The 27,613-nt window shown below is 42.6% G+C and overlaps 1 protein-coding gene across 1 annotated transcript in view; it reads right to left on the bottom strand.

The window, feature by feature from the left end:
* The window catches only part of spryd3 (SPRY domain containing 3), a 100,381-nt gene that overhangs the window by 48,161 nt on the left and 24,607 nt on the right, over nt 1-27,613 (bottom strand). The window contains exon 7 of the mRNA XM_034695786.1: nt 8,459-8,608. Coding sequence (XP_034551677.1) covers nt 8,459-8,608 — 150 coding nt within the window. The remainder of the gene's footprint in view (nt 1-8,458; nt 8,609-27,613) is intronic.

Here is a 27,613-nt window from a genome sequence, read left to right as displayed (position 1 = left end):
TCCCCCCACTCTCTCCCGGTTTCCTACCCTATCCAGTGTCCTCTCCTCCTAAGATGATCCACTAACTACTAACACAAGTCTACACCGCTGCATACAACACTGTCCAGCAAGCAAACTGTTCATGCTGGAGCTGAGGAGTCCAAAATAGTCAACTTTACCTTCTTCATTATTATAATCTATCTGTTCTTTTGCAGTAAACATTAAACTCTGTGTCAGGTGAATGGATAACTTGTGTGTTTGGTGTGTTCGCAGCAGGTTTCAGTGCTTAAAGAGCAAAAGCCCACTGTGAGACCAAGCGGCAACCTCTGGTCGAAAAATATGAGTCAATGCGGAAGTGTTAAAAGCTGCAGTTCATCGAGGATCCGCTTGAGGCTGGCTCCAGAAGTACAGGAAGTCACATACACATGAATGGGGAAAAGACGATCTTTGCAGCATTAATAAACATGTTAACAGCCTGGTACAAAAGATGAGTGTAGTCTGAATAGCTCATTTCTCGATGTCCTCTCACTGTGAGGGGGGTGAATTTTTTTCTAATTCGGCAATTTCCAAGATATTGAGATTACTAGTCCTCCAATGAGAGGCACAGCTGCCTGTGGGAACACTGCAGCTGTTGGCTAGGAGGCTCAAAGCCCGCCTCTTTACGTCACACTGGCTCGACAGAAGCAATATGGCTGCCGCAGCCGATTGGTCTCAAAACAGCTCTTCAGAAACAGATGGGTGACGTCACGGATACTACGTCCATATTTTTTACAGTCTATGTGTGAGACTCATCATGGCAAAAAAGACCATACAAACACATTGTGTTATGATTTTGCTGGTCCGGCCCACTTCAGATCAATTTGGGCTGTGTGTGGCCCCTGAACTGAAATGAGTTTGACACCCCTGCTCTAAATGCTAAGGAACCCCATTTGGTCCCATATTAAAACAGCAATTTTTTCAGTTTAAATTATTGCCTGGAACAAAAAACATATTTTGATCTGAATTTCCAGTTTCTACATTCATACACAAGGGGAATATGTTTTTTCATAACTCATTCATTTTGGAGATGTTAAGATTACAACTTTTGTGTATTTAGGCATAATTGAGGACAGCCTAGACCTGCTCCTCTTGTAAAGTGCCCTGAGATAATTCTTGTTATGATTCGGAGTTTTATAAATAAAGTTTGATCATTGATTGATTTACCAGATTAATGAGTGTGAGGTAATGTAATGGTAAAACAGTGGGGTGGGATCTGTTGTAAAGATAAAAGTGCAGATTTGAGGAGTTATTCACAACCCAATAAAATGTCCAGAACACTCCAGAGACATCAGTTCTGTTATAACTTCATCAACTGATAGGAAACTTTCCTCGTCTTCACGGCCCTACACCAAAGTAAGCTCTATCATCTGGAGATCATGAGTGTCAGCACTAAATTTTCAAGCAATAAATCCAACATTGTTATGAATGACCGACCGATACAGTCATCACAAGAGTAATACCTCAAACTGAACGTCTGTTTTTGAGAGGTGACATCCACTGAGGCTGTTATATCGAGAAGACAGAGAGAGAGAGAGAGAGAGAGAGAGAGAGAGAGAGAGAGAGAGAGAGAGAGAGAGTTGGCAGGGAGAGGATCTGTGAAGTGAAGAAAACTGAGTACAAGTTGTGCCAGAAGTCATAAACAACAACAAAGTGGATAGAGTGAGAGACAGACGGAGGGAGAGACAGACAGGCTGAATCTGGCAGTCTGGGGGGCATTAATGAAAAAAAAACAGCTCACAAACTTGTGACTGGTGTTGAGTAAACAGTCATTATCCAAGCCCTTCAATTTGCTGCTTTATCACCTCTTCTGGACTCGAGCTTAATGTCTTTGTAATGAAATCCAGATGCAGGGAGAGAAATGTAGTGATGCAAAAAGAAAGGAGAGGAGAACTCTGAGGAGGTAATGGGACAGGAGTTATCACCACTCAACTTCTTCCTCACCCACGGGAGCAGCGTCTGTATCCACTTAACTGAGGGTATGAGTGTGTACAACAGAGCGGTGTTATTCTCTTTTAACAGAGAGAAAAAATGTGAAATCTGTGATCGGCTTTTGGAATCAAAAGTGTGTTACTGTGATCGGCTGCTGTTTCTGCAGACTGACTGGAAAACAGAGCAAAGGCAGCGGACAACAAACCACCAAAATGCAATCTCTAACTTTAACTAACAATGTTTGACTTTAGCTTATGTCTTTAAATAGTTGTCTCTGAATGCAAGTGCAGCTGAGGAATCTCTTTTATAACCCAGCTGTGTTAGATTCTTGATTCTGATTGGTCAAAGTCTCATAAATATTTTTTCTTTCTAGACAGCAAAGAGTTACGAGGGACAGCCTGATCCTACACGTCAAATTAAATCAATCCGCAGAGAGGCGTCCGGCATGTTTCACACGGAGGAGCACATAACTTCAGATCTGTGGTTGAAGACTGACCAGCAAAGAAAAGATGAAGAGAGTGGGAGAAATCGCTGAAACCGGTAGGGGAGGTTAGAGACACAAGGAGGTGAATGAAAGAGACGTCGACCAGCTGAGGAAGACAGACGTAAAGCAAACACAAACACAATACAGAGCAGGGTGTTGGATTTGGCAGCTTTAAAGGACGGGTTGACTGAGAGAAAATGTCAACAGGCTTTAAAAGTTATGAGGCAGAAGACCTTTATGAACTTCATCAGGTGCTTGTGTTTTTTTAATGCATCAGCTCAAAATGCCAACGAGTAAACACTTCTGTAATGCAAGATTAATGCAAGTACACTGACCAGAATCGACCACTGCTATGCACTGTAAAACATGAAAACTTAAAATTGTTGGCCTGAAAATGATTTTTGGTTAAAGCTGGGGTTGGTAATCAGATTTAGATACATTTTTTGTTATACTGCTTAAAATGATCTTTATGTCCTGATGGTAATCAATACATAATGTGTTCTTAAAAAAGAGTGAAGAAAAGCTGCTATCTACAGCCGGAGTAAACCTGGGAAAACACCAACCAATCCCTGTTTTTTGGGACCTAAAATTTTAAACCATTCAAATCCCGTCCTGCCGTTCTGCCCGCCTCCTGCGCGTACATTTCCCCGGCGTGCACTACGAGTCCCTGTCTCCTGCCTCTACTTCCCCTGACTCTACTGACTGCCCCTCTCGCTCGACCTCGGGCCTGTCCCCTCTGACCTGATGAGGTGCTTTGCTCAGGACTGTAGTCCGGATCAGAGTCTAAAAAGCTCTCACCACGGGGGCTCTGACAAGCAGAAGAATGAATGACATTCAGTAAGTCCTACAGAAAATATAGATGTACTGTAGGGATGATGAGCCGATTCGTGAACACGTTGAGCTTTAATAACCGGTCACTGTCGGCCGTTACCACGCCAACCAACAAAACAACAATCAATGTTTGAATGAATGAAGAACTTCTCCTCTTGTCTCTCCTCTCTCCCGCTCACACACTCTACACCTCTCCTGATGCCTTCACTGACCGTCAACACTGTAGGAATTAAGAACATCTACACTGAACAGGTTTAACAAACAGTAGAGCTGTTACAGTGTTATATATGTGTTATAACTTTTCTCCTGATATCATGTCACCAGTACAACTGGATAATGCTAGCATGATAGTTGTGAGTACTGCAGCCATATTTATTTGTGTTTTTAACTTTCACTATGAGAATGTTTTGATGAGGACCGGTTTTGAATCAGTCACCATCATATGGTCGCAAGTCAGCGGTGCTCGTGCATGCGCGCGGGGGGGGCGTCGTTTTGGAGGAGCTCTGAGGGGAGGAGGGGGGGGGTGAGACGGAGTCCTGAGGAAAAGCTACATTCAAATTCATGCTAGTTTTCCAAGACTACCAACCCTAGCTTTAAGTACACAACAAAAAAAAATCTATTTAATTACAAACTACATTAAAGTAGTTATTTCAACTACCTGTATTGAGTTTGTTGTGTAAAGTTGGTCTTATTTCATAAGTTAGGTTGGCAGAACTTGAAATTATGGGTTTGCGGCTCGGCTAAATTATTTGAGTATGCTTCAGGCAAAGAACGGGGTCTCTAACTCAAATCTACAGGGGTCTTCCACACTTTCAATTCGCCACATGTGGCGCCATCTCTCCTGTCCTGTGTGGATTTTATCGCCCTAAAGGTGAGTTAACAAAGGCAAAGCACATAAAGTTAGCCCTCTACACCGGACTTCCACCAGATCTGTGTCATCTGTGGCTCTATTTTCAAAACGCAGCACAGAAAGAGGGACGCCAGACAAATGGAATCAAGAGACCAAGGTTTTCCTACTGTAATTATTGAAAGTTACTAACCATAGACCTTTCTGGGTTCCCTGAGCTCCCTTGTCTCGTAGGTTCCTCTGATCCTGCTGCTGTGGACGTTCCAGACTCCAGCGGCAACAGCTACTACTACTCGTCTCATCACTATCACCGCTCCCTCTCTCTCTTATTCTCTTCTATCCCTCTTTCCAGACCCAACTTGGTCTCAAGAGATGGCTGTCTAACATGAGTCTGGTCCTGCTGGAGGTTTCTGCCTGTTAAAGGAAGTTGTTCCTCGCCGCTGTAACTTGCTAAATACTGCGAGGTGCAATGCTCATGGTGGATTAAGGTGTAGTAAGACTGGATCTTACGCTGTCTTGGTGTTGGGTCTGTGTTAATAATAGAACATAGAGTGGTCTAGACCTGCTCTGTTTGTAAAAGGGTCTTGAGATAATGTTGGTTGTGATTTGGCGCTGTACAAATAAAGATTGATTGATTAGAATTACTGAATCAACAGTCTTCTGCCTCCATGATGAGCTTCACCTCATCCACGTTGTCGTCATTAGCCTCTAAAAAAAACAAACATCTGACCTGTTGACTCCAGGCCTGACTCCCGCTCATTGCCACAGTGTGTTGATGTAGTTAAGTGAAAAACGATCTGGCATCACTGACAGTGTATTCTGAAAATCAGGCAGATGTTTTATCATTGTTTTGGTGCCTGACTTCTTGTCCTGCTTGATCTGCTCTGTGCTGATTGATGCCTTGTGCTCAAGCATACTGCAAAAATAGAAGTTTTGAGTATCTGCTGTGAAGGATTCAGGATTGCCAGAGCTGAGAAGGAGCAGGAACGTAATGAAGTGGAGCCAGTGGAAGCAAACACATCGACTAGAATTGAAACTCATCAGGCCCTGACAAAGCGGACACAGATCTGGTGGAAGTCACCCGTTAGAGATTTAAAGCTCATTGGCTACATTGAAGATCCCAAAAGCTGCTTGTTGTACCCCAAGGTTATATTGTTGTCAGAAGATAGTCAGTTGTCTGAGCTCGGTGTGTTGTTAGCTCCAACATAAATAAATACTCGTTATATTTGTTTGATGTTGGCTCCTAAAGCTGCATGCCTTAAATGAAAAGCTCTGAGTGGGGTGCTCACCTGCAGGGATAGTATATTTTCCTCCTGCCCAGCCTCCCCTGTCGGTATGAATGTATAGCTCTCTCTCTCTGAGCATCCCTCTGTTCTCTCTGTGTTATATAAACTGCCTCTGAGGCCTTGAAAGATGTTGTACAAGTTTCATCTTTTATTTTTGTTATTAGAAGGAGCAGAGTTTTGACCCTGGGAGAGACAGTGCTGGCAGCACTCCACAGGCCTTGGCTTTGGCACTCGCTAATATTTCACATTCATAACACTTTCGAGGCTGAACCTACAGCGTTTAAAAAACTCACAAATCATGACCCCATACTGTCCAAGAAATATTTCTGAGTCACAAGGATAATATTAGGGGGAGAATGTAATGGAAATAACTTTAAAGTGAGAGAATCCATCAGCAGACATCAGCAGACATTAATTTAATCTGAAACCTGTTTTATATACGCTCAGTGAGGACGGATAAACCCAACCAGAGAGAGATCTGATCAGCTGTGCACAGACAAACACTCTCTTTAAATCCTCTTCTTCTATCAGTGTGTTTTCGATGCTCTAAAGGTTTGTCTGACTGATTGTTCAACGTGGTAACATTCATTCGCAGAGCTGCAGAGCTAATGCAGAAATGGGAACCGCATGTGCATTCTTTGGAAAAAGAAATAAGGGCTCAAATGAGAGGTGTTAAAATTTCTCTAATTGTATTTTCCTCTTGGAGGTGTTTCATCTCCCCAAAGTAGGCCATTAGATCGACAGAGAAGGGTGAAGATGCTGGATAATGGGGGAAAGTAGAGCTGATGATGGGTACACTATCCCTGCTTCCAGAGAGGTGTAGTGCTTCGAAAAGATCCATTTCCACTGAATTAAACGGCTCGGCTCCTTTCACCTGGGAGCATTATTTTATCTGCAGAGGTCATACAGAGTACCTGGGATCTTGTGTTTTACTTAACCAAATGGTTCCATATGAGAGGAGTGGACACTGACAGGTGATGTTGAGAAACTAAAGACCACTGATTGGTTAGAGAGAGAGTCATCACTTCATTTACAGAACACGAACACTCTGCACAATCCTGCAAACCGCTCCCAAGTCCCTAGCTACTGTACATTTGTTGGTTATGATAGTTCCTGCTCGCATTTGTAGGAGTGCAACAGATCACAAATCTCACGGTTCATGCATCAGATCAGCCAAACAAAAACTAAACTATATAACTTAACTTTCCAACTCCTCACTTTGCTGTGATTGTTACTGTGCATTTTGAGGCACAAGCAAATCATAGTGCATCTCCATGCACCCTAGTAATGCATCATGTTCTCAATCTTCTTCACTTTGAAAACATTGCTTCATATAGGAGGAACTATATATTATGAGCTATGCAACAGAGTTTGAGGGATGTGGCTATATCACAGCTACAGACTACAGCAGGCTGCAGGATAATGTTCAAAACGTTAAAGGTGCAGTGTGCAGTATTTAGTAGCATTTAGCAGAACAGAGTTGGTAGAAATTCAATATAGTAGTCGTAAGTATATGTAAAACAGTGTATTAACACCTGAATATCATGATAATTTTGTTTTTGTTAATTTAGAATAAGCCTTTTGCCGTATATCTACATGAGGAGCAGGTGTCCTTCCAAGGAGGCCACCATCTTGCACCGCCATGTTTCTGTTTTTGGTTTTCGAGAGTGGTCGCCAAAGAAGAAGAAAAAATAGAAGTAGAAGAAGTAGAAGAAGTAGTAGAAGTAGTAGAAGTAGTAGTAGAAGAAGTAGAAGTAGTAGTAGAAGTAGTAGTAGAAGTGGTAGTAGTAGAAGTAGTAGAAGTGGTAGTAGTAGTAGAAGTGGTAGAAGTGGTAGAAGTAGAAGTAGAAGTAGAAGTAGAAGTAGAAGTAGAAGTAGAAGTAGAAGTAGAAGTAGAAGAAGAAGAAGAAGAAGAAGAAGAAGAAGAAGAAGAAGAAGAAGAAGAAGAAGAAGAAGAAGAAGAAGAAGAAGAAGAAGAAGAAGTTTTTGTTGTGTGCGAAAGAGTTTGTATTGAAAGACATTTTTAGTGATAACAACTTGACAAATGGAGGATCAGACTTTTCATGCATCACAGGAGCTTCTTGTCTTTGGGGTGGGTTGGGGTGGGTGTTGCCATACCTTCTTTCATTATGTTTTCTTTGTTTTGCTCTATGATATGCCTTGTCCTATCTCATACAGCTGATGTTTCATTGTGCTGCATATCTTTGAAAACAATAAAAATTTGATTGCAAAAAAAGGAGCTTCTTGTCTTTGAAGGCCACGGTCACTTCAATAACAGAGCAAAGGAATGCTTCAATCTAGAATGTGACTGCTCAATGTCACTAAATATTCCCATTTCTACACTTTCAACAACCAAATGATACTTTCAAAATATCAACAGACTCGGCGAGGAGAAAAGTCAAAGCACTGTTTGATACAAAGCAGCCGTATGCATTGAAATATCAACACTTTCATTTAAAACTCATGAGATATAAAAGAAAACACTGAGCTGACTTTGCATATATACAGTGGATCTCGATGACATTTGCACACGCTACTTAAACACTGCTTTCTTTTTACTGAGAGACTGCAAGGATACTTATGGGAGGTAGACTAATCATGGAGAATGTCTCCTATAGCAATTAGGAGGACAAACAGTACAGAAAGTACTGTGCTGTGACGTACAGCGGTTGGTCGTTGTCCTATAAGAAGGTCTTTGTGGAGCTACAGGTCAGTCTTTTCCACATGTATTAAGGTCTGCATGTATGTGGGGGATGTTACCTTTTACATAACAAGACCTTCTGCTGCCCGTCAACAGGGAAAGTTCAACATTTCCAAGTCAGGGGAACATTTTGCACATGTTATTAACCTGCCATACTCGAGTCAGGGAGCAGAAGCGAGGACCTTCAGAGAGCAGAATAAACTGCAGTCCTCTCCTCCTGGAGTCGGCGAGCAACACCGTCTGATATACGACAGCTTGGAAAACGAAATGAGTGAGGAGAGCCAAACGCCATAAACCCGTCCTCTGTCGAGTGTAGGTGTGTGTTAAGTTGACAGAGGCTTTTCTTTTCTTAGAAAGCTCACCCTTCTTGCCAGACCCAGAGCAATGTAGCACTTCTCCCCGGCATCAACAATCTCCAGCTCATAGTAGTGGCAGCGGGTGGTGAGTGGCTGGCGGGCCTGGGCCAAACCCACGTCCATGATGCTCTTTCCTTTGCCAACATACTCCAAGAGCTGAGGAAGAGGACAAACAGAGACAGGGAGAAAAAAAAAGGAAAGAGGTTAATACATGAAAAATAAATAAATATTAAAATGAACTTTAATATGAGACCGCTTGAGTTACAGCGTAATAAACTCCCGACCATGAGACTCCTTCACCCTGATGCCTAAAATGAAAAACCACGGTCCAAGTCGCCCTGCTTTCATAACACAACAGTGTCCACGCTAAGGGAGTTCAAATACCTCAAACTAAGTGATCCCCTGAACCCCTTCCCCTCACACCTTTTCAACGTTTGTATTGAAAACTCTGGATCTAACAAACTTTATTACTTTCCAGAACCACTCCAACAATCACACTCACTTCATGCAGCATTTGATTCGGCTTTTTTTCCGAGCTTCTCCTTTGTTAGCAGACGAGCAGCACCTCATCTGTCCGCCGCTCGGTCAACTGGACGTCTCAGAAACGATTCAAACGCAGCGCAGCTCTTTTAAGACGGAGCCAACTGACTGCAATGATCCTCTGACATTTCCTCCAGCACTTCCAGAAGATCGGTGTATTTTGGAGTGAAGGGAAATGTCTTTACAAGTGATGGAGACATTTCCAAGAAATGGCATCGACAGCCTCAGCACCAGGAGGATGAAGCCGACGATTCAACTCAACTTTATTTATGTAGGACTTTCACAAGAATGCAACCCGGAGTTCTTCACAGCGGACGGGCGGACAGAAAACAAGTCACATGTTAAAGGTGACTTATTCTGCTCTTTTTCATCAATATATATTGGTCTAAGAGATCCCCAAAACATGTCTTTAAAGTTTATGCTCAAAAAAATACTTTGAAATCAGATTTTGGTCTACCTGTAAAACCCTCTTTTTCAGCCCTGCTCAGAACAGGCTTTTTTCTGTGTCTGTGCCTTTAAATCAGAATGAGCTCTCTGACCACGCCCCCTCAGGAAGTGGGTGTGGCCTTGGCTGTCCAGCACGTTGATCTAATGTTTACATGTTGGCTGCATAAACACGGCTGCTCATAGACCCGCGTTACTTCAACCCTCTGAATCTGATCCAGAATCTGATCCTGATGGAGAGGCGCCTGCAGCAGGACCTTTCTGAACCATTGGTCACAGATTTAGTGTTTCTTGTTGTTTTATTTGTCAGTATGTCGACGTGTGTCTTGGTACACAGCTACGAACATGTAGCTATGTGGCTATGCTAACTAGCGCTAGCACTTTTCCATGAAAAATAAAAATCATCCACTAGATCTTCAAATCTGCAGACGTGGGGAGTAAAACCGACCTCTGTGTTTATTAAGACAGCCTACAACTAGCATGCCTCCCTCCTAAGCTCCTTGTTAGCACACGTGTGCAGGGAATGAAAAACGGAGGAGGGGTTGAGTTGTATTTTATACAGTCTATGGGCTGAACAAGCTCCGAGCTCTGACTTCAGTTACAGACCGGATATTGTTGTGACGTAAGAAAAACACTGAAAACTGAAACGGCTGGTTTCAGCACACATTTACAGAAAGGTGGAGAAATCAGAACAGGGGCAGAATGGATTCTTTTCATTCTCGGGGGGTTTGTAGACAGGGACACATATTTCAGGTAGAGAACCATTACAAAGTCGATTTTGCATGATATGTCACCTTTAAATAATCAGAGACTAAAAGAAGAAACAACAAGGTATTTAGATTACTATGAGCTCTACAACTTCTTGTTTTTAGAATACCAACATGCACATGTCCTCTTACTCCATGCAGCACCTCTTCTTCAGGTCTCGCCTTCTGCACACCTAACCCGAACCAGCGCGAGCACCAGCCCGGAAATACAACCCGGTTCGCATTGGTCGAAAAGAAGTGTGAGGGGAGAACAACTGCACTAAACAAAGAGCCACAAATTTCACTCATCTTGTTAAACCTCTTACCATCTAAAGAACGAACGGGCATGAATCTGAGATGATCTGTTTCACATCACAACAGTCAGTGTGACACAGTCTCTTGAACTTTAGGATGTTGTATCATGACTGTGATGATCCTCCAGCTTCATGATGAGAGTTTGGTTTTGAGTAAAACCTCTGTCAGACCGATGGTGCCCAGAAAAGCTGCAGCGCCATTGTTCGATTTCATTTGTCTGCATCTTTTGTTTTTTGAACCTGCAAATTCTGAGCCTCAGCTGTACTTTCTGTTTGTGCTTTAAGGCTTATGTTAGCATGCTAAACTAAACTAAGACGGTAAAAATAGTGAACATTATACCTACAAAACATCAACATGGCAGCCTGGTCAGCATGGTCAGCATCATGCTCTTAACCACTCTGAAGTCTCACCCAGCAGCTCGACCAGCTGCCATGACTGCTTAGCTTCCCTTTGTGTACGAAATGAAATAAAAGCAACACCAAAAATACTCTGAGGAGAAACCAGAAACAGTTCAGAAAGACTCCAGAGTATTTTGACTCATTAACTCATTAACTGTATCCGTGTCACTCGGGTTTTGCTCCTCTGAGAAGTGAAGCTGGGCACAGATATGACAGGTCACTGTCTTAATGGATCAGATTAACGTTGAACTCTGTTATAAAATAAATACAGGTCTAAAAAAAAATGCCACTTCTGTGGAGTTCAGACATAAAAAGGACACTTTATGTATAAAGCTAAGGAGATAATTATACTGCAATGAGATATTGCAATCAATGAGCAAATAGTTGGTCATCAGAAAGTGTCTATTTTTCTTGCAATCCACCCCTCTCTCCATCCATCTATTTTTTATCACTTATCCAAGGTGGGGTCACGGAGCCAGCAGTCTAAGCAAATCAACCTAGACTTGCTCCCCCAAGTTACAATTTCCAGCTCCTCCTGGGAGATCCCGAGGCGTTCCCAGACCTGGTGGGATACATAATATAAGCGAGCTCTGGGTCCCAGGTAGACTTGCAGGAACACCTCTAAAGGGAGGCGTCCAGGAGGTGTCCTTATCAAAATGCCTGATCTACAGACACCCTTCAGAGGGAACTTCAGACCCAAAGCTCATGACCACAGGTGAGGGTTGGACAGTACATCAACTGCTAAATCAAAAGCTTTGCCTTCTGGCTCAGCTCCCTCTTCACCATGACAGTCCGGTACAACACCAGCAATACTGCATCATCCTTTGTCAATCACCAGATCCGTTTTATCTTCACTGAAGAATAAGACCCTGAAATACTTGAACTCCTTCACTTGGGGCAAAGACTTGCTCCCCACCCAGAGAGGGCAATCCAGGGCCATAGACTTTCAGGCAGATGTTACAGAGCCTGCAAGTGTACAAGTAACAAACCTCAGTCACACAGTGAAACAACAAGATAAACCTGAGCCTTAATATACCAATTCAAGGTAAAAATGTAACTCCTGTATTATACATTTCTTGTTTTAGCCTTTGACATCATATTTCGAAGTTCTACATTAAGAGTCTCTGTTTTATCCAGTGTTTAACGGCTCTCTTCGGTTTCTGTTTCTCGTTGCCAATCTCGTGTTGTGTTTGTTTTTATGCTACATCCAGCTGAGCTGAGCTGTATGTTTCTTTTGCACTGTTGCTGAAGGCAAAGTTCCTCCCTGGGACAATGAAGTTCACCTAATCTGAAGGCTTGTTCAGCATCATCTCGATTATAGAGTCTTTGGAGGGACTATTCAGGTGTGCCTCTCCCCTCTCTATAGCAACAGGTTTAAACCCTGCAGTTAATGGTGTCCATTCAGAGCAGCTATAAATAATGTTGCCCTCAAACAAGGCGCGGCGTCATGTTGCACAAACTCTTCTGTATCATGCATACCTCAGCCTTAAGTTTCTCAGGAAACCTCTTTGCTAGTGTTATATAATTTTTCTGACTTTCTTTGTTGCAGCTGAGGTCGACTCGAGGCGAACTCAGGTCCTTGTGGATGTGAGACGCAGCAGATCAAGCTTGGGCAGGACCTTCACTGCATTGTTTTCCAGAGATGAGCATCCTGAGAGAGTGGGCACCATGACAGACCCAGTAAAACCCCCGTGAGCCGCCCATGGCAACAAGTATCAACAGCCACTCCAGGTGCAGGATCAGCACCTGACGATTATGCAGTTACCGTCTGGTCTGTTTTGGACTTAAGCAGACGTACAGGTGGAGATGGGTGGGTACAGGTGAGTAGGTGGGCAACTAGGCAACCACAAAGCTTTTAGGCTGAGCAGGGTTTCCACTGACGAAGTGCGTCATGTATGTGTGAGTGTGAAGGAAACTCCTCCAGTTTCAAAAGCCAGAATGACAGATGACGAGGGGGTGGACAAAATTACCTCTGTGTTAAGTCTGTGTGTGTGTGTGTGTGTGTGTGTGTGTGTGTGTGTGTGTGTGTGTGTGTGTGTGTGTGTGTGTGTGTGTGTGTGTGTGTGTGTGTGAGTGTGTGAGTGTTTGACTGGCCAGACACTTGAAGGACACACCTTGTAGGAACAGCTATTCAACCCCTGTGCATTAAAAAAAGGGATTCAGTGATCACCATCTCTCTTTCTGTTATTCTCTGTTGCTTGGCGATTCAGCAAACTTTAAAAATATAATCAGTATGTGAGGTCAGGGATAAATTAAACTGGTTCAATCAAATGTTATCAAAAACAGAGTCTATCGTTACCTAAATGAAGAGACCAAGAGATTATTGGTCAATGGATGAAGCCCACCAAAGAAAATATGAACAATGCCAAAGATTTGAATAACAGAACCTTTATATTTCAAGGCTCTAATCTTCATAAATAACTAACAAATTCATCACTTCACCAAAAGAAACCTGGGCCAGGCCTTTATGTCCATCATCATGACTCACCAAGATTTTGGGATATCACAGGTTTTTGCAACCCAAAGACTATTTAAGATGATTCACAATGCCAATGTGCTTGGTCATGGTGGTTGTGTTTCCCCCTGTTGCAAGAAATTATTTTGCGACATCAACTACATTTTGCTTCCTCTTTATCTTTTGCTCTGCTAAAATGAAGCCAAACTTTAGATCTCTTCACTTGGTCAGTCATCATGGGAAGCACCTCACCAATCAACCAATCAGTCTTTAGTTATAAAGCGCTGAATCCCAACAAATGTTATCTGAAGACGCGTATACAAACAGAGCAGGTCTAGACCGTACTCTACATCACTATCACTTCTCTCTCTTACTCCCCTCTATCTGTCTTTCCAGACCCAACTCGGTCGAGGCATGATGGCTGTCTAACATGAGTCTGGTTCTGCCTGAGGTTTCTGCCTGTTAAAAGGAAGTTTTTCCTCACCACTGTAACTAGCTAAATACTGCGATGTGCAATGCTCATGATGGATTAAGGTGGGGTCAGACTGAGTCTTATGCTGTCTTGAAGTTGGGTCTCTGTTCATAATTTGACATAGAGTGGTCTAGACCTCCTATGTTTGTAAAAGCGTCTTGAGATAACGTTTGTTGTGATTTGGCGCTATACAAATAAAGATTGATTGATTGATTGATATGTTCTATTATTAACAAAGACCCAACATCAAGACAGGATCAGATCCAGTCCCATCTTACAGACAGGACTCAGTCTGATCTCATCTTAATCCACCATGAGCAGAGCACTTTGCAGCATTTAGCAAGTTACAGTGGCAAGGACAAACTTCCTTTAACAGGCAGAAACCTCCAGCAGGACCAGACTCATGTTAGACACTCTGCGGCAGAGATCCAGATGTACCTACGAGACAAGGGAGCTCAGGGACTCGAGAAAGGTCTATGGTTAGTAATGTTAATGGGACAGGAAGAGTTAAAGTAAGTGATAGGGAGAGAGAGGGGAAAGACAGGATCCCAGTGTGTCAGTCTAAGCCTATAGCAGCTTTACTAAGAGCTGGTCCAACCCTGATCCAGCTCTAACTATAAGCTTTATCAAAAAGAAAACTTTGAAGCGTACTCTTAAAAGTCGGATTCTTCATTCGTATTTCATGTAGTTTCATACCTTGTAGCTTGTACTAAACTTAACTTTATCAAAATCAATGTTAGTTTTTGCATCAGTGATTTAATTTAAATGACACGACACAACTTGGCATATGAAATTACATTACTGGGCCCACAAGACTCAGTAGCGATAGCTAGAAGCTCAAACCTCAGTTTTTGAAAATTGTGGCGCCTGGTCCAAAATAAAAACAGGATTTGAACCCTGTCCCTAATAAGCATCATATAAAATGATCCTTTTATATATTTGTATAAAGAACAGTAAACACTCAAGGGAGGGGCTGCTTTGCATCATCTTAAATCTTTATATTCCTTCAGCTACATTTATCCTGGTCCAGTCAGGACAGCAGAAAACATCCAAGGTGAGTTTTGGTCGAGGCTCTTTATGGATAAGGTCAATGTAAAGGTCATGCTGGTAGACTTTGGTGGTATAAGCCTGTCTGCTCATTTTCAACAGGCTAATAACGTTCAATCTAAAGACTTTTGTAACTCTGGAATATTCACCCTCCTGAAGGTTGCACCAACTTCTCCCTGTTGTCTCTTAGCAAGGCTTTGTTGCTATGCATTTTCAAACTAATGGAGACGAGGAAATCTCTTCAGATTCCTGGAACAGGAACTATATTTCTTCATAGTTTCTTTATAGCACTACCCTGATTAATTGTTCATGTGGATAACAGTATTAGCCTCCACCTTGTTGTTAAATACTGCCCTTTCATGTATACTCTTGTGTCTCCCTAACCTGCTGCACTTTTCATGCCCGAACAGCTGCACGTCTTCTGGGAGAGGAGGAAAGAGTTTCGGTGTGATGAGCTTTCAGTCACACCTTTTTTTTTTTTTTTTGCTTCTTGCTCCTGAGTAATCGAGGGAGGAGAGAGAGACAAGAGGGCAGAGACAGACGTAGCCTTGAGCACAGCATGCCTGACTGAGATAGCTCCTCTCAGCTGTGAGAATGGTGATGGTGGTGTGCAAGGCCGCGTTCTGTTGAGCTGCTGCCGGGGAGACAGATGCAACGCCCAGTGAGTGGTCCTGCCAGTTTCCTGTCACACCTAATGGGCGAACTCAAAGATGTGAAACTGACATAAAGAGACCTCTCCTAGATCATGTTCCTCTCTGAGCTGTCAGCTCAAGTCTGATCTCTTTAGATAGAGAAACAATTACTTCTCAGAAAATGATTCATGTCTTTATTGAATTTCTTCTTTCCAATACTTATTTCTGTATCTTTCTGTTTTTCTTACTGTCTATTCACGTATTGTTTTTCAGCTCTTCACTTGTGCAAACACAAGACTGTAATATGAATCAACAATGACAACTGAAATACACTGACAGGATAAAACAAAAGTCTAAGTGCTTGAAAAAAAAGGAACCACCATTTAAAGATATAAGTTGTATCATTAAAACAACAGATTTACAACGATATCAACTGAAAATCCAACTCCAAGGTTGGGACAACCTTTCAAAGCCTTTCAAAAAAGTCGAGACAGAAACAAGAAGACTCTGAAAAAGTTGTGTAATGATAAATAAAAACACCTGAAGGAACGTCTCCCAACTAATGAGGTTAATGATCGACAGGTTAGTCACATGACTGGGTATGAAAACTCCAGAGAGGCTGAGTCTCTCAGAAGGAAAAACAGGAAGAGGTTCACCACTCGGTCAGAGACTGCTTGAGAAATTAGTTCAACAGTTTCAGAATAATGTTCATCATAGCAAAATGACAAAGAATGAGTGGATCTGGAGACATCTCTGTACAAAAGTGACAAGAACCAAAACCAATACCATAGACCTTTCTGGAGTCCCTGAGCTCCCTTGTCTCGTAGGTACCTCTAGATCTCGTGCCGGACTCCAGCTACTACTATCCGTCTCACCACTATCATCTCTCTCTCTCTTCATCTCCCTCTATCCCTCTCTCCAACATGGTCTCAGCAGATGTGTGTCTAACATGAGTCTGGTCCTGCTGGAGGTTTCTGCCTGTTAAAGGAAGTTTGTCCTTGCCACTGTAACTTGCTAAATGCTGCAAAGTGCTCTGCTCATGGTGGATTAAGATGAGATCAGACTGAGTCCTGTCTGTAACATGGAACTGGATCTTATCCTGTCTTGATGTTGGGACCTGCTCTGTGTCTGTAGGCCCTCAGGTGGCATGCATTAGAAAGAGACATGACTCTGCAGTGGAAAGCATTGCATGGGCTCAAAATCACTTCCAAAAGTCAGTGAGTGTCTGCAGATTAAAACTTTACCACACAAAGAGGAAACCATATATGATCCAGAGATGTCGTCTGACTTCTTCTCTTTAAGATCGACTGAGGTGAGTTGGAAAACTGTTCTGTGGGAAGGCCAGTCAAAATGTCAATTCTTCATGGATGCTTCATCTTTCACTCTAAAGAAGGGAGGGACCACCCAGCTTTTTATTAGTGTTTTGTTCAAAAGCCAGGGATGGTAAAGGGATGAGTAAGTGCCCATGGCATGGGTAGCTTACACATCTGGGTCAGGTTTAAGAGCAGCATATGCTGCCATCCAGACAATGACTATTTCAGGGAGACCTTACATATTCCAGCAAGACAATGCAAAACCACATTCTGCACGTATTACGATATTATGGCTCAGTAGTAGAAGAGTCCAGGTGCTAAAATGACCAACCGGAAGTCCTGACTTGTCACCCAGTGACTAACATGAAACAAAAAATACATCAAAGGAGACCTCAGAGCAGCTGAAATCCTACATCAGGCAAGAACAAGGCAACATTTCACTTTCAATTCTCCAGAAACTGGTCTCCTCAGTTCCCAAACATTGAGTGTTGCAACACAAAGGTAAACATGCCCCTGTCCCAACATGTTGTTAGCATCACATTTAAAATGAGCACATAGATTTTTATAAAACAAAATTTTTTTTCACTTTGAACATTTGATATGTTGTCTTTGCACCATTTCCAATTAAATATAGAGTTTTAATGATTTGCAAACCATCAAATTCTGTTTTTATCAATGTTTTACACAGTGTCCCAACTGTTTTGGAACTGAGGTTGTACTTAATAAAAATGTTCCAGCTATTTCGCCCTTTAGGCATGACCAACTTTCTCTCAACTGAGAAATTCAACGAGGCATTAAACTCCAAAACTATGCCCAAAAAGTGACAAAGTGAGGTGGTGAAGAAGTAAACACTGCTGGCAAAACAGGATCCCATTATCTTGGATACTTACTGCATCCCTTACAGTAACTTCCCCTCCCAATCCAGCATGTGATCACTTTATTACCTAACAGTGATCGTAAGTGGTACGACGAGCACAAACATTGAGCACTACGCAACCAAAGGTGAAAAGGTTCCATCTATCAATCGTCCCTCTGAGATTTCTGTTGAAACCTGTGCAACACCAAATATCAACACTGCTGCTCTTCAGTGACACCTCATCTCTCAGAGGCCACCTGGAGCTTTTCACCACCTTTTAATTCTCTTCATTTGTTATCTGTATTATGGGAAGGTGTTCCACAGTGTTGGGCTGCTGTAGTTATCAACACATATTGATCAGTGATGATTTGGATACATCCAAAAGTAACTGTTTTACAGGATTGTTGCCGTCTTCAGGAAACAGGTTGGCTCAGTGAGAGACTTAATGGAAAAAGGGAGAAGAGGTCGAGTAAGTTTGGAAGAAGAAAAGTAATTGTTGTTGTTCTTGGATTCCAAAGTAGTGCTGCATGTTAGAGCTGGCTGAAACAAGGCTCCCTGGATAAAATGTTAAAAACAGTTTAGTGTTTTCAATAACTAACATTAATATTCTTTTACACTGAATAATTTTTTGATGAATCTTCTAGTAAATGTTATAAACTAGAAATCAAAGTTATAGGTTATGACAACCAATAACACCAATTTTAAAATAAGGTTTTTATTCTGTGCAACATTAAGCAATTTGATTTGGATTATTTATATTTCAGCTTCCAAATGTAATTAGTTTAAAGGTGACATATCACACTTTTTTCATCAATATATATTGGTCTAAGAGGTCCCCAAAACATGTCTTTAAAGTTTATGCTCAAAAAAACACTTTGAAATCAGATTTTGGTCTGCCTGAAAAACCCTCTTCTTCAGTCCTCCTCAGAACACTCTGTTTTCCCTCTGACCACGCCCCCTCAGGAAGTGGATGTGCCCTCGGCTCTCCAGCACGTTGATCTAATGTTTACATGTTGGCTGAATATACACGGCTGCTCAGAGATCACGTTACTTCAACCCTCTGAATCTGATCCAGAATCTGATCCTGACGGAGAGGCGCCTGTAGCAGGACCTTTCTGAACCATTGGTCACAGATTTAGTGTTTCTTGTTGTTTTATTTATCAGTATGTCGACGTGTGTCTTGGTACACAGCTACGAACATATAGCTATGTGGCTATGCTAACTAGCGCTAGCACTTATCAATGATAAATAAAAATCATCCACTAGATCTTCAAATCTGCAGACGTGGGGAGTAAAACCGACCTCTACCAGAAAGGCAGCAGGACCTTTCTGAAGGATTAGTCACATATTTAGTGTTTCTTGTGTGTCTTGGTACACAGCTACAGCTATGAAGATGTAGCTATGTGGCTATGCTAATTAGCGCTAGCACTTATCCATGATAAATAAAAATCATCCACTAGATCTTCAAATCTGCAGACGTGGGGAGTAAAACCGACCTCTGCCAGAAAGGCAGCGGGACCTTTTCTGAAGGATTGGTCACAGATTCTGTGTTTTTTGTTGTTTTATTTGTCAGTATGTCGACGTGTGTCTTGGTACACAGCTACAGCTACGCTATGTAGCTTTGCTAACTAGCGCTAGCACTTATACATGATAAATACAAATCATCCACTAGATCTTCAAATCTGCAGACGTGGGGAGTAAAACCGACCTCTGTGTTTATTAAGACAGCCTACAACTAGCATGCCTCCCTCCTAAGCTCCTTGTTAGCACACACGTGTGCAGGTAATGAAAAACGGAGGAGGGATTCAGTATTATTTTATACAGTCTATGGGCTGAACAAGCTCCGAGCTCTGACTCCGTGACAGACCGAATATTGTTGTTACGTAACAAAAACACGGAAGTCTGAAACGGCTCGTTTCACACACATTTACAGAAAGGTGGAGAAATCAGAACAGGGGCAGAATGGATTTTTTTCATTCTCGGGGGGTTTGTAGACAGGGACACATATTACAGGTAGAGAACCATTAAAAAGTCAACTTTGCATGATATGTCACCTTTAAAGGCGTGAATTCAGCTCATTCTCTATCTCTATCATGACGTACATAGAAACAGACCACACATCTTCAGCTGGGATTTACAATTGGGAACACATGGCTCTGCATCTGATGCTACTGCGTGGGATATTGGAGAAATCTACCAGAGGGTCTCCAACTAACCCCTCCACTTAGTATTAAAAGATTGTTATCTGGACTTCTGGTTTGGCACAGGTCCACTCTGCCACAAGAAGCCAGCAGTTTTCCTCTTGGCTGACTCTCCTTGATTAAACTGTTCAAAGTTTCCTCTGTTCTCACGCTGCTCAGTTCACCGAACATGTGGCAACCGTGATGGTGCGGCGGCAGGTTTCTTGATGAGAAAGTTGTGAACTTTCTTCCAAGTGCAGTGTCTTGTTGGGAATCATGACTGTTGTTCCCAGAGGAAGGAAGGAAAGGAAGGAAGCAGGCAACCTGAGAGGGGCGTTGGTACCAAACTGGCTCTGTTTTTTTGGAAAGGCACAACAAGGAACAGAGCAATAATAGTTATATCTTGAAACTGATAAACTTTTAGCCGGGGCAGGGGAGATGATGTCCAAGTAAGGTGTCTGAATACTTTTGTGCATCTCACAAAGAAAAAGAAAAGGTGTCCAAAAGTGAGACATCCAGAAGACATGTAATCAACCTCTGGAGGAGGGTGATGGAGGGAGTGGACGTGTGAGATGGGCTGTGAGCACACTTGGGAAAACTGATAACTGCAGACTCAGGTGCCGTCCACTTACCTACGTGGGCCCGCTCATCCGCAGCTGAGGGGATTAAGTTGGTGGGCACGGCGACTGCTGTGACAACAGGAGGCAGAGGATTGGAGGCTCGTGTTTGCACTGAGCCGCACGTACGCAGAGGAGAGCCGGCCAAATGTGTACTCGCAAGAAAAACAGCAGAGCAGGTTCATGGTGGCAGGCAAAAGAAAAACACCATTCATGTGGATTATTATCAAACATGGTGTGTTTGCCTCAGACACCTTCAGCTGACAGTCGGGACAAAGGAGAAGAAAGCAGAGATGATATATCGTATGCGGGATGATGCAATCTTATAGAAATCAAGAAGTTAGATCACCTGTGAAGGATTATCACATTTACTGAGGTCAAACAGAACTGTCAGAGCTGCCAGATCCATCAAATCTGTCCCAATCCGCCAAAAACATCTCAAGCTGCTATTTTTAGTTTGTAACAGTGTTGTGATCAAAGTTTCTCTCTTCCCTCAGTCAGTGGTGTTAAACTGACCTCCCACAGGAGATCTCAGGTGATAGTTTATCATTCCCTGTAAAATAAAATGAATTATAACAACTGTTTTCATTCTTTCTGCTTCTTCAAAAGGTAGTGCTTTCTTCTTATATGTCCTTGTTGCAAGTTTGTTGTTGGAGGAAATGTGTTGACAACTAAAGAGAAGCCGCATACTGACTTCTGGAGATCACAGTTTTGTAAATGTACTTATTCTTATTTTCTTAAAGTTCTATTTTTGGATGCATTTATTGATAGGACAGGACAGCTGAAGAAAGATAAGAAATGTGGGGAGTAGAGAGCGAGGGAAGACATGCAGCGAATAGTAGAGGCCGGGAGTAGAACCGGCTAACTCTGCAACGAGGAGTTTAGCCTCTGTATACAAGCCGTGCCTATCTGGGACTTCTACCAGATCCATGCTGCGTTCTGAGCAGGACCACCAGACAGCTGGAGTCATGTGACCGAGGTTTTCCCGCGGTAATCACTGAATCAAGGATTCTCCTCCTCCTCCTCCTCCTCTCCTCATCCATGTTGTCTTTCTGGTCCTCTGAAAACCTCTGACCTGTTGACTCCAGGCCTGGCTTCGCTCATCATGACTTTGGTTTGTTGTTGTAGTTAAGTGAAATACGATCTGGTGATAACACAGAGTGTTTTATTCTGAAAATTAACCGGACGTTTTCATTTTGTTTTGGTGAATCCTGACTTCCTGTCCCGCTCCACCTGCTCTGTTGAGATTGATGCGTCGTGCTCCGGCATCAGGCAAAAATACAAGTCTTGAGACCCAGCCAGAACGCAATGGAGTGGATCCAGTGGAAGTTAACACATTGACTAGGATAGAAACCTATCAGATCCGGTGCTGTGTCTGATTGGAAACGGACCGGACACGGATCCGGTGGAATTCGGTTGCAAGACCACTAGGCCCCCAGCACCCCCTGTTTTTTTAAATGTAAATTCATGTTTAAATCAATCTGAATTAAATCATAACAGCAAGAGCTTTCTTTGTTTTTGCAAAACAAAGGCAGGGCTTTTGTTTTTCAGGCCATCTTGTTTTGTACATTAGTGATGTCATTTGTAAAAAACAAGGAGAGCAAGCCTCAATCGTGTTCTCTAATCAATGTCTAAAATGTTTGACAATAAGAACTATGATTGCTTGAGTAAGACTGCCTACCTAACGTTTAAGTTGTCTGGATTCTAGTTGTATGAAGCGATTTTTAAAAACTTAAAGAAATGGTGCAACAATATTCTCAAATACTAAGAAATAAAATGATGAAATGGTAATTTATAAAAATGGTACAAAGGTGAGAGTCTGGTAAAGCAGGTTGGTGTGGTCAGGTGCTGGTCCTCCCACTGCACTACTTAAAGCTGTAATAGAAGCTCTGACATGTGTTTACAGGAGGAAAGTCACCCTGGTTTACCACACTGTCTAAATCTAATCCAAGTGACCGGGCAGTTACTTCACTGGCAATAATATAAGAGCAGCAAATAATGCTTCTGATACCTGACCTTGTATTTTCGGGCACTGCTCTGACAGAACTATTTAGCGAGAGGTGTCAAGCAGCAAGATTGGAAATCCAAAGTGTTTATAGGTTTTCCAAACGGTCTCACTGGAAGGCAGAGCGAAAGAGAAAGCCATAACAGAGAGGGGGGATACTGGGCATCATTTCAGACAGTCTCCTCTGGAAGGTGTTCAAGTATTGCACTCAATTGTTGACATGAAAAGTACCACAAACGGTTGTGTAACAAATGAAAAAAGGGGATCTGGAGACTGGCTGAGCTTACTCTCGAGCCTCTGCATAGCCAGTCTCCAAACACTCGTGGAAAATACAACATGTACTCGAAAAGAAAACCAGAACACTTCCGAAACCAAAGTCTGATTCCTGCACAGATTCTGATTTTTAAACAAAACCTGGGACTCAGGAATTAAAGCGCAGCTGTCCAATGGCAGCGTGGTGTTGGTGTGGACGAAGAATCGGACGTTATGTAACATTTTTAATTCCACAGATTCCTCAAACAAATCTGAAACACATTTAAAGTTTCATTTGATCAAAACAAGACATTTTTGCATATTTAAAGTTCCTGTGAAGAACTTTCAGGTGTGTTGCCTTTGGCGCCCCCTGTGGACAAAGTGTCACCTCTTATTTCTTTACCAATTTGTCCTGTAGATGTGCAAGTCATGTTTTATAGCAAAAAAAAAAATTCTTCCAGCTTTATTTCAACATTCCCAGACTGGTACACAAAAGGATTGCCCAGCTTTGCACTCACTACTCCTCTACAAATGAGCCAAAAAATACCCAAAGCTTGATCCATAAGGCAACTGGACTGGTAGAAATTCTTGAAGATGTTTCACCTCTCCTCTGAAAGGCTTCTTCAGTTCTGACGGATGCTACTTTTTTTTCTAGGCTGCATAAACATTACACAGAAGTGACAGCGTGGACAAGAGACTCCAGACAGAGTGATGAAGCATAAAAGGAACTTATAGCCAGTTGAATATGTGTGAATATGTTGATACCATTTCCCTGTAGTACATGCAATGAAAGTACCTAGACCTGTTACCTGTTTACTGAGATACCCTGGACAGAAAGAAGAGTATATGAAAGCTGTGGAGCTGTGGGAGGAGGTTACACTACCGTAGCCTAAAACTGCAGCTAATCACACTTACACTGAAAGCCAGGTTGTGAAACTCTGGCGCCAATATGTGGAACGAGATCCTGAACGTTAACAGCAAGGCTAACCGGATTTAAAGGCATCTTGGGTTGTGGCGCAAATCAATAGTAAAAAGGCACACAGCTTGTGGATTTAAGGTGGCTCCAGCTGAAACCCTTAACGCTGCACAAACACACTAACCATTCACAAGAATTCTTGAAAGAGTCTTCAAGAGTTTCTACCAGTCCAGTTGCCTTACAGATCAAGCTTTGGATAACCATGACCTGGATGACTGAGAACCTTCACAGACATATAGCAAAAATATACTGTATACCAATTCACAAAGCATGCACAGAGGGTTTAGCACACCACAAACTGTACTGTTGAGCAAATATTACTGTGCACAAGTGTTAAGTGCATACACTAAAATGAGCCAGTATGCATTAATTTGGGGCAAATTAGGCCCCTGTCTATGCAAACCTGCCTTAAAGCTGCTGTGAGGAACTTTTGTTTTGTATCGGTTCTGGCGCTTGTGGACAAGGTGATACCTCTTACCTCTTGTCCTAAACATGCAAAAGTAGTGTTTTCAAGAAAAACTTCATCCTGTTGTCTTTTAACAGTCAACTTTATCAGGCAATGTGATTATTTTCCATGAAAACAGTCAAATAAAGGCTGTTTCTGAAGTGAGATGTCCATCATCTGGTCTGACACCTACCCCCTCAGGACGGTTTCAGGCATTAAAAATGACAACAGAGAAGGTGTCAGTGTTGTCGCCGATGGTCTTGTTTGCTATTGAAGGTCATAAAGAGGCATCAGTATCATTTTCAGTCTGTTTCTCAGCCAGTTCAAAACTCCTCACAGGGCCTTTAATGTACTCACAGTTCAAGCGACAATATTTCCTTCTAATGAGAGTAGTGTCAACTAGACCTTTATAAGTGTTACCACACTCACATTTTCACAACAATTCCATCTCCATATGACCTCAAGAATAATATATCTGTCCATAAAGTTTGTTTATATCACTTTGACATCCCCATTATTTTAATAATGAGGGGTTAAATCAGTCTAGAGCTGTCTCTGGCTCAACTACACCACATACAGGACGTGCTTTTATGCTAATGACATGTTGTTTTTTTTACCCTGTCAGGCAACTCTTTGCTAGCTCACTGTGTGATGTAAACTGGAAGTAAACTATGTCACATCGTCATGAATCCACACTTCTTGGGAGGAAGAATCTCTCTCTGTTCGGCTAATCTTTCAAATGTGGACAAATGTGTCAGGATGAGAGAGCACAGTGCAGCTCTGCTCAGCTGAGAGTGGAGATGCTGACAGCTCGTCTCTGAAATTAGACGCAAAACAAGAGCAGATTGCACTGTGGGCATTTTGTTGTGTACTATGCTTTGTGATCTGGACCTTGAGCTTGAGCACACAGCTCTTAGCCTCCATCCATTCTTCATGAATTCCCTCAAATGTGTGACTCATTGAAAATCTCTGCCATGGAAAATGTACACAAAGGCCGTTTCAGCAGCATGCAGTCCATCACTTCGACTGACACCTTCCCCCCCTGCCTGTGGTTTCAGACATTAAACGTGACTGTACAGAAAAGGCTCGTCTATATGTGGATGGTCTTGTATGCTTTTAAAAGACATCAGCATTAAGTTCAGTCTGTTTCATAGCCCGCTGAAAACTCCTCACAGAGCCTTTAACCATCCGTCCTCAAATAACACCAATGCATCGTTAAATAATGCATTAGGTTTGGTTGGTTATCAAAGGTTGAATTGACCCTGACTGTGAAGTTATAACACAGCAGAGAGATAAACTGATAAAGTGTTGAATCTCTTAGAACGAGAGGACAATCTGCAGCCTCTGCAGATCTCAACATGCTTCTGTTTACAGGTTATATAAAGTCAAAGAGAAGGAGGGAGCGCTCTGATTTAACCTGGCTAAATAAAGGTGAGGTTAAATAAAAACTTATGGCCCTGTCACACCTTGACGATTTAGCCAGTGTATGCCAGCGTGTAAAAAGATTGGCGAGTATGGGGGTGCTGGTGGCCTAGCGGTCTAAGCGCCCCACATATAGAGGCTATAGTCCTCGTCGCAGGGGTTGCCGGTTCGATTCCCGGCTGGTTGACCATTTCCTGCATGTCTTCCCCCGCTCTCTGCTCCCCACATTTCCTGTCTCTCTTCACTATCCTATCAAATAAAGGCAAAAAGCCCAAAAAATATAACTTAAAAAAAAAAAGATTGGCGAGTATGCTGGCGTACGTCTCATAAGTTATAAGTAAGTTTTGTATAAGTTAAGTTTACATCGTTATTAACGAGCGGCAGCCTCTTAATTCACTTTGCCTGCGTTATTACACTGCCGCACGCTTTGATGGCTTTGCACAAGTAGACTATAGTTGTGCAGAAGTTATGAATATGCTATGCATACGCCCAAAATTAAAAAAAACATTGATAATTCAGGTAGACCGTATAACTAATGGACGTAGTATCCGTGACGTCACCCATCTGATTCTGAAGCGCTGTTTTAAGGCCAGTCGGCGGCGGCAGCCATATTGCTGCTGTCAAGCAATTGTGACGTAAAGAGGCGGGCTTTGAGTCTCCTCGCAAACAGCTACAGTGTTCCTGCCTGTCAATCAAGTCAGCTGTGCTTCTCATTGGAAGACTTGTAATCTTAATATCTTTGAAATTGCCGCATTAGAAAAAATTCATTCCCGTACAGTGTGTGCCGATTGAGAAATGAGCTATCCAGACTACACTGGTCTTTTGTACCAGGCTGTAAACATGTTTATTTCTGCTGTAAAGATCATCTTTTATGAATTGGTGTGTATGTGGTTTCCGGTACTCCCGGAGCCAGCCTCAAGTGGACACTCGAGGAACTGCAGTTTTTAGCACTTCTGCATTGGACTCATTCAGCCTATGTCAGCGTTTTAAAGGCATTCTGATACGTTGGGAAAACACTGGCTAAATCGTCAAGGTGTGACAGCGCCATTAAAGGTGCTTTCATCAGAGATCATACTGCAAGTGAAAGAAACAAGGAGCCAACAAGGTCACAGCAGAAATAAAATCTCTATTTCCTTCAGTCTGCAGACGAGAGGAACAAGGAGAACTGAATATTCAGCACCCCAGACAAATGGCCTTCAGATGAGCGTCTAAAAGTCCAAAGGAACAAAGAGCCAAATAAAGGATGAAGAAAAAAAAAACGAGGCAGGCCAGACAGAAAACCTCCCTGAGAAGTTTTCTTTTATACAAACTTTGGGTTTCAAGGGAAACCATATTTGATTACAAGAAACCGACCAGTTACAAAAACAGGCCGACACAAGAGAGGACGGAGTAAAGCTGGGGGGTGAGGAGGCAGGTATGATGACAGTGTGCAGAAATCTCTGATCAGATAGCCACCTATCTAAACTCAGCTGCAGACAAGTCACTACTATCACCATTGTCCTGTGTGCATTCTGCGGCTTCGCACTGTCAGTACGTTTCATCAAAAGCATACCAGTCAGAAAAGTCATTCATCTTCCAGCTGTCCTTTTCGTCACCCTGTTTCCCCCCCGAACAACCGGCAACATCTGCGATCGTACACAACACCTATCAGACAGCAGCGTGTAAAACAGGGTTCAGAGTGGATGCTGACGAGGAGCTGACGAGGAGCAGACACAAAGAGCTGAAGGCCAGGAGAGCTTTTATTCATCGCTAAGTCATCCCAAACCACCCAGACTGGAAACGTCTGCTGCTGAGCGGCACGTGAGACAGGAGGGAAATATGTGAAATATGTTGAACTCACGGATACAAGCAGAAAGAAAAAGAGAAGAAAGAAGAGAGGAAATGAAAAGAAGAAGGAAGGGTAGGAGAGAAGAGGTGAGAAGTTAAGGTTAGAGGGCAAGGAGAGGAGAATGGGGGTGAGGAGATGAGTCAAGGAGAGAGGAGAAGAGGAAATAGCAGAGAGGGGAGATGCCAGGGAGAGAAGAGAGGAGGAGAGAGGAGGACAGA

Source organism: Notolabrus celidotus, chromosome 11, assembly GCF_009762535.1.
Source record: "Notolabrus celidotus isolate fNotCel1 chromosome 11, fNotCel1.pri, whole genome shotgun sequence".
Taxonomy (NCBI): domain Eukaryota; kingdom Metazoa; phylum Chordata; class Actinopteri; order Labriformes; family Labridae; genus Notolabrus; species Notolabrus celidotus.
The sequence above is the reverse complement of the archived record's forward strand: the minus strand, read 5'-3'. Positions and strand labels throughout refer to the sequence as shown.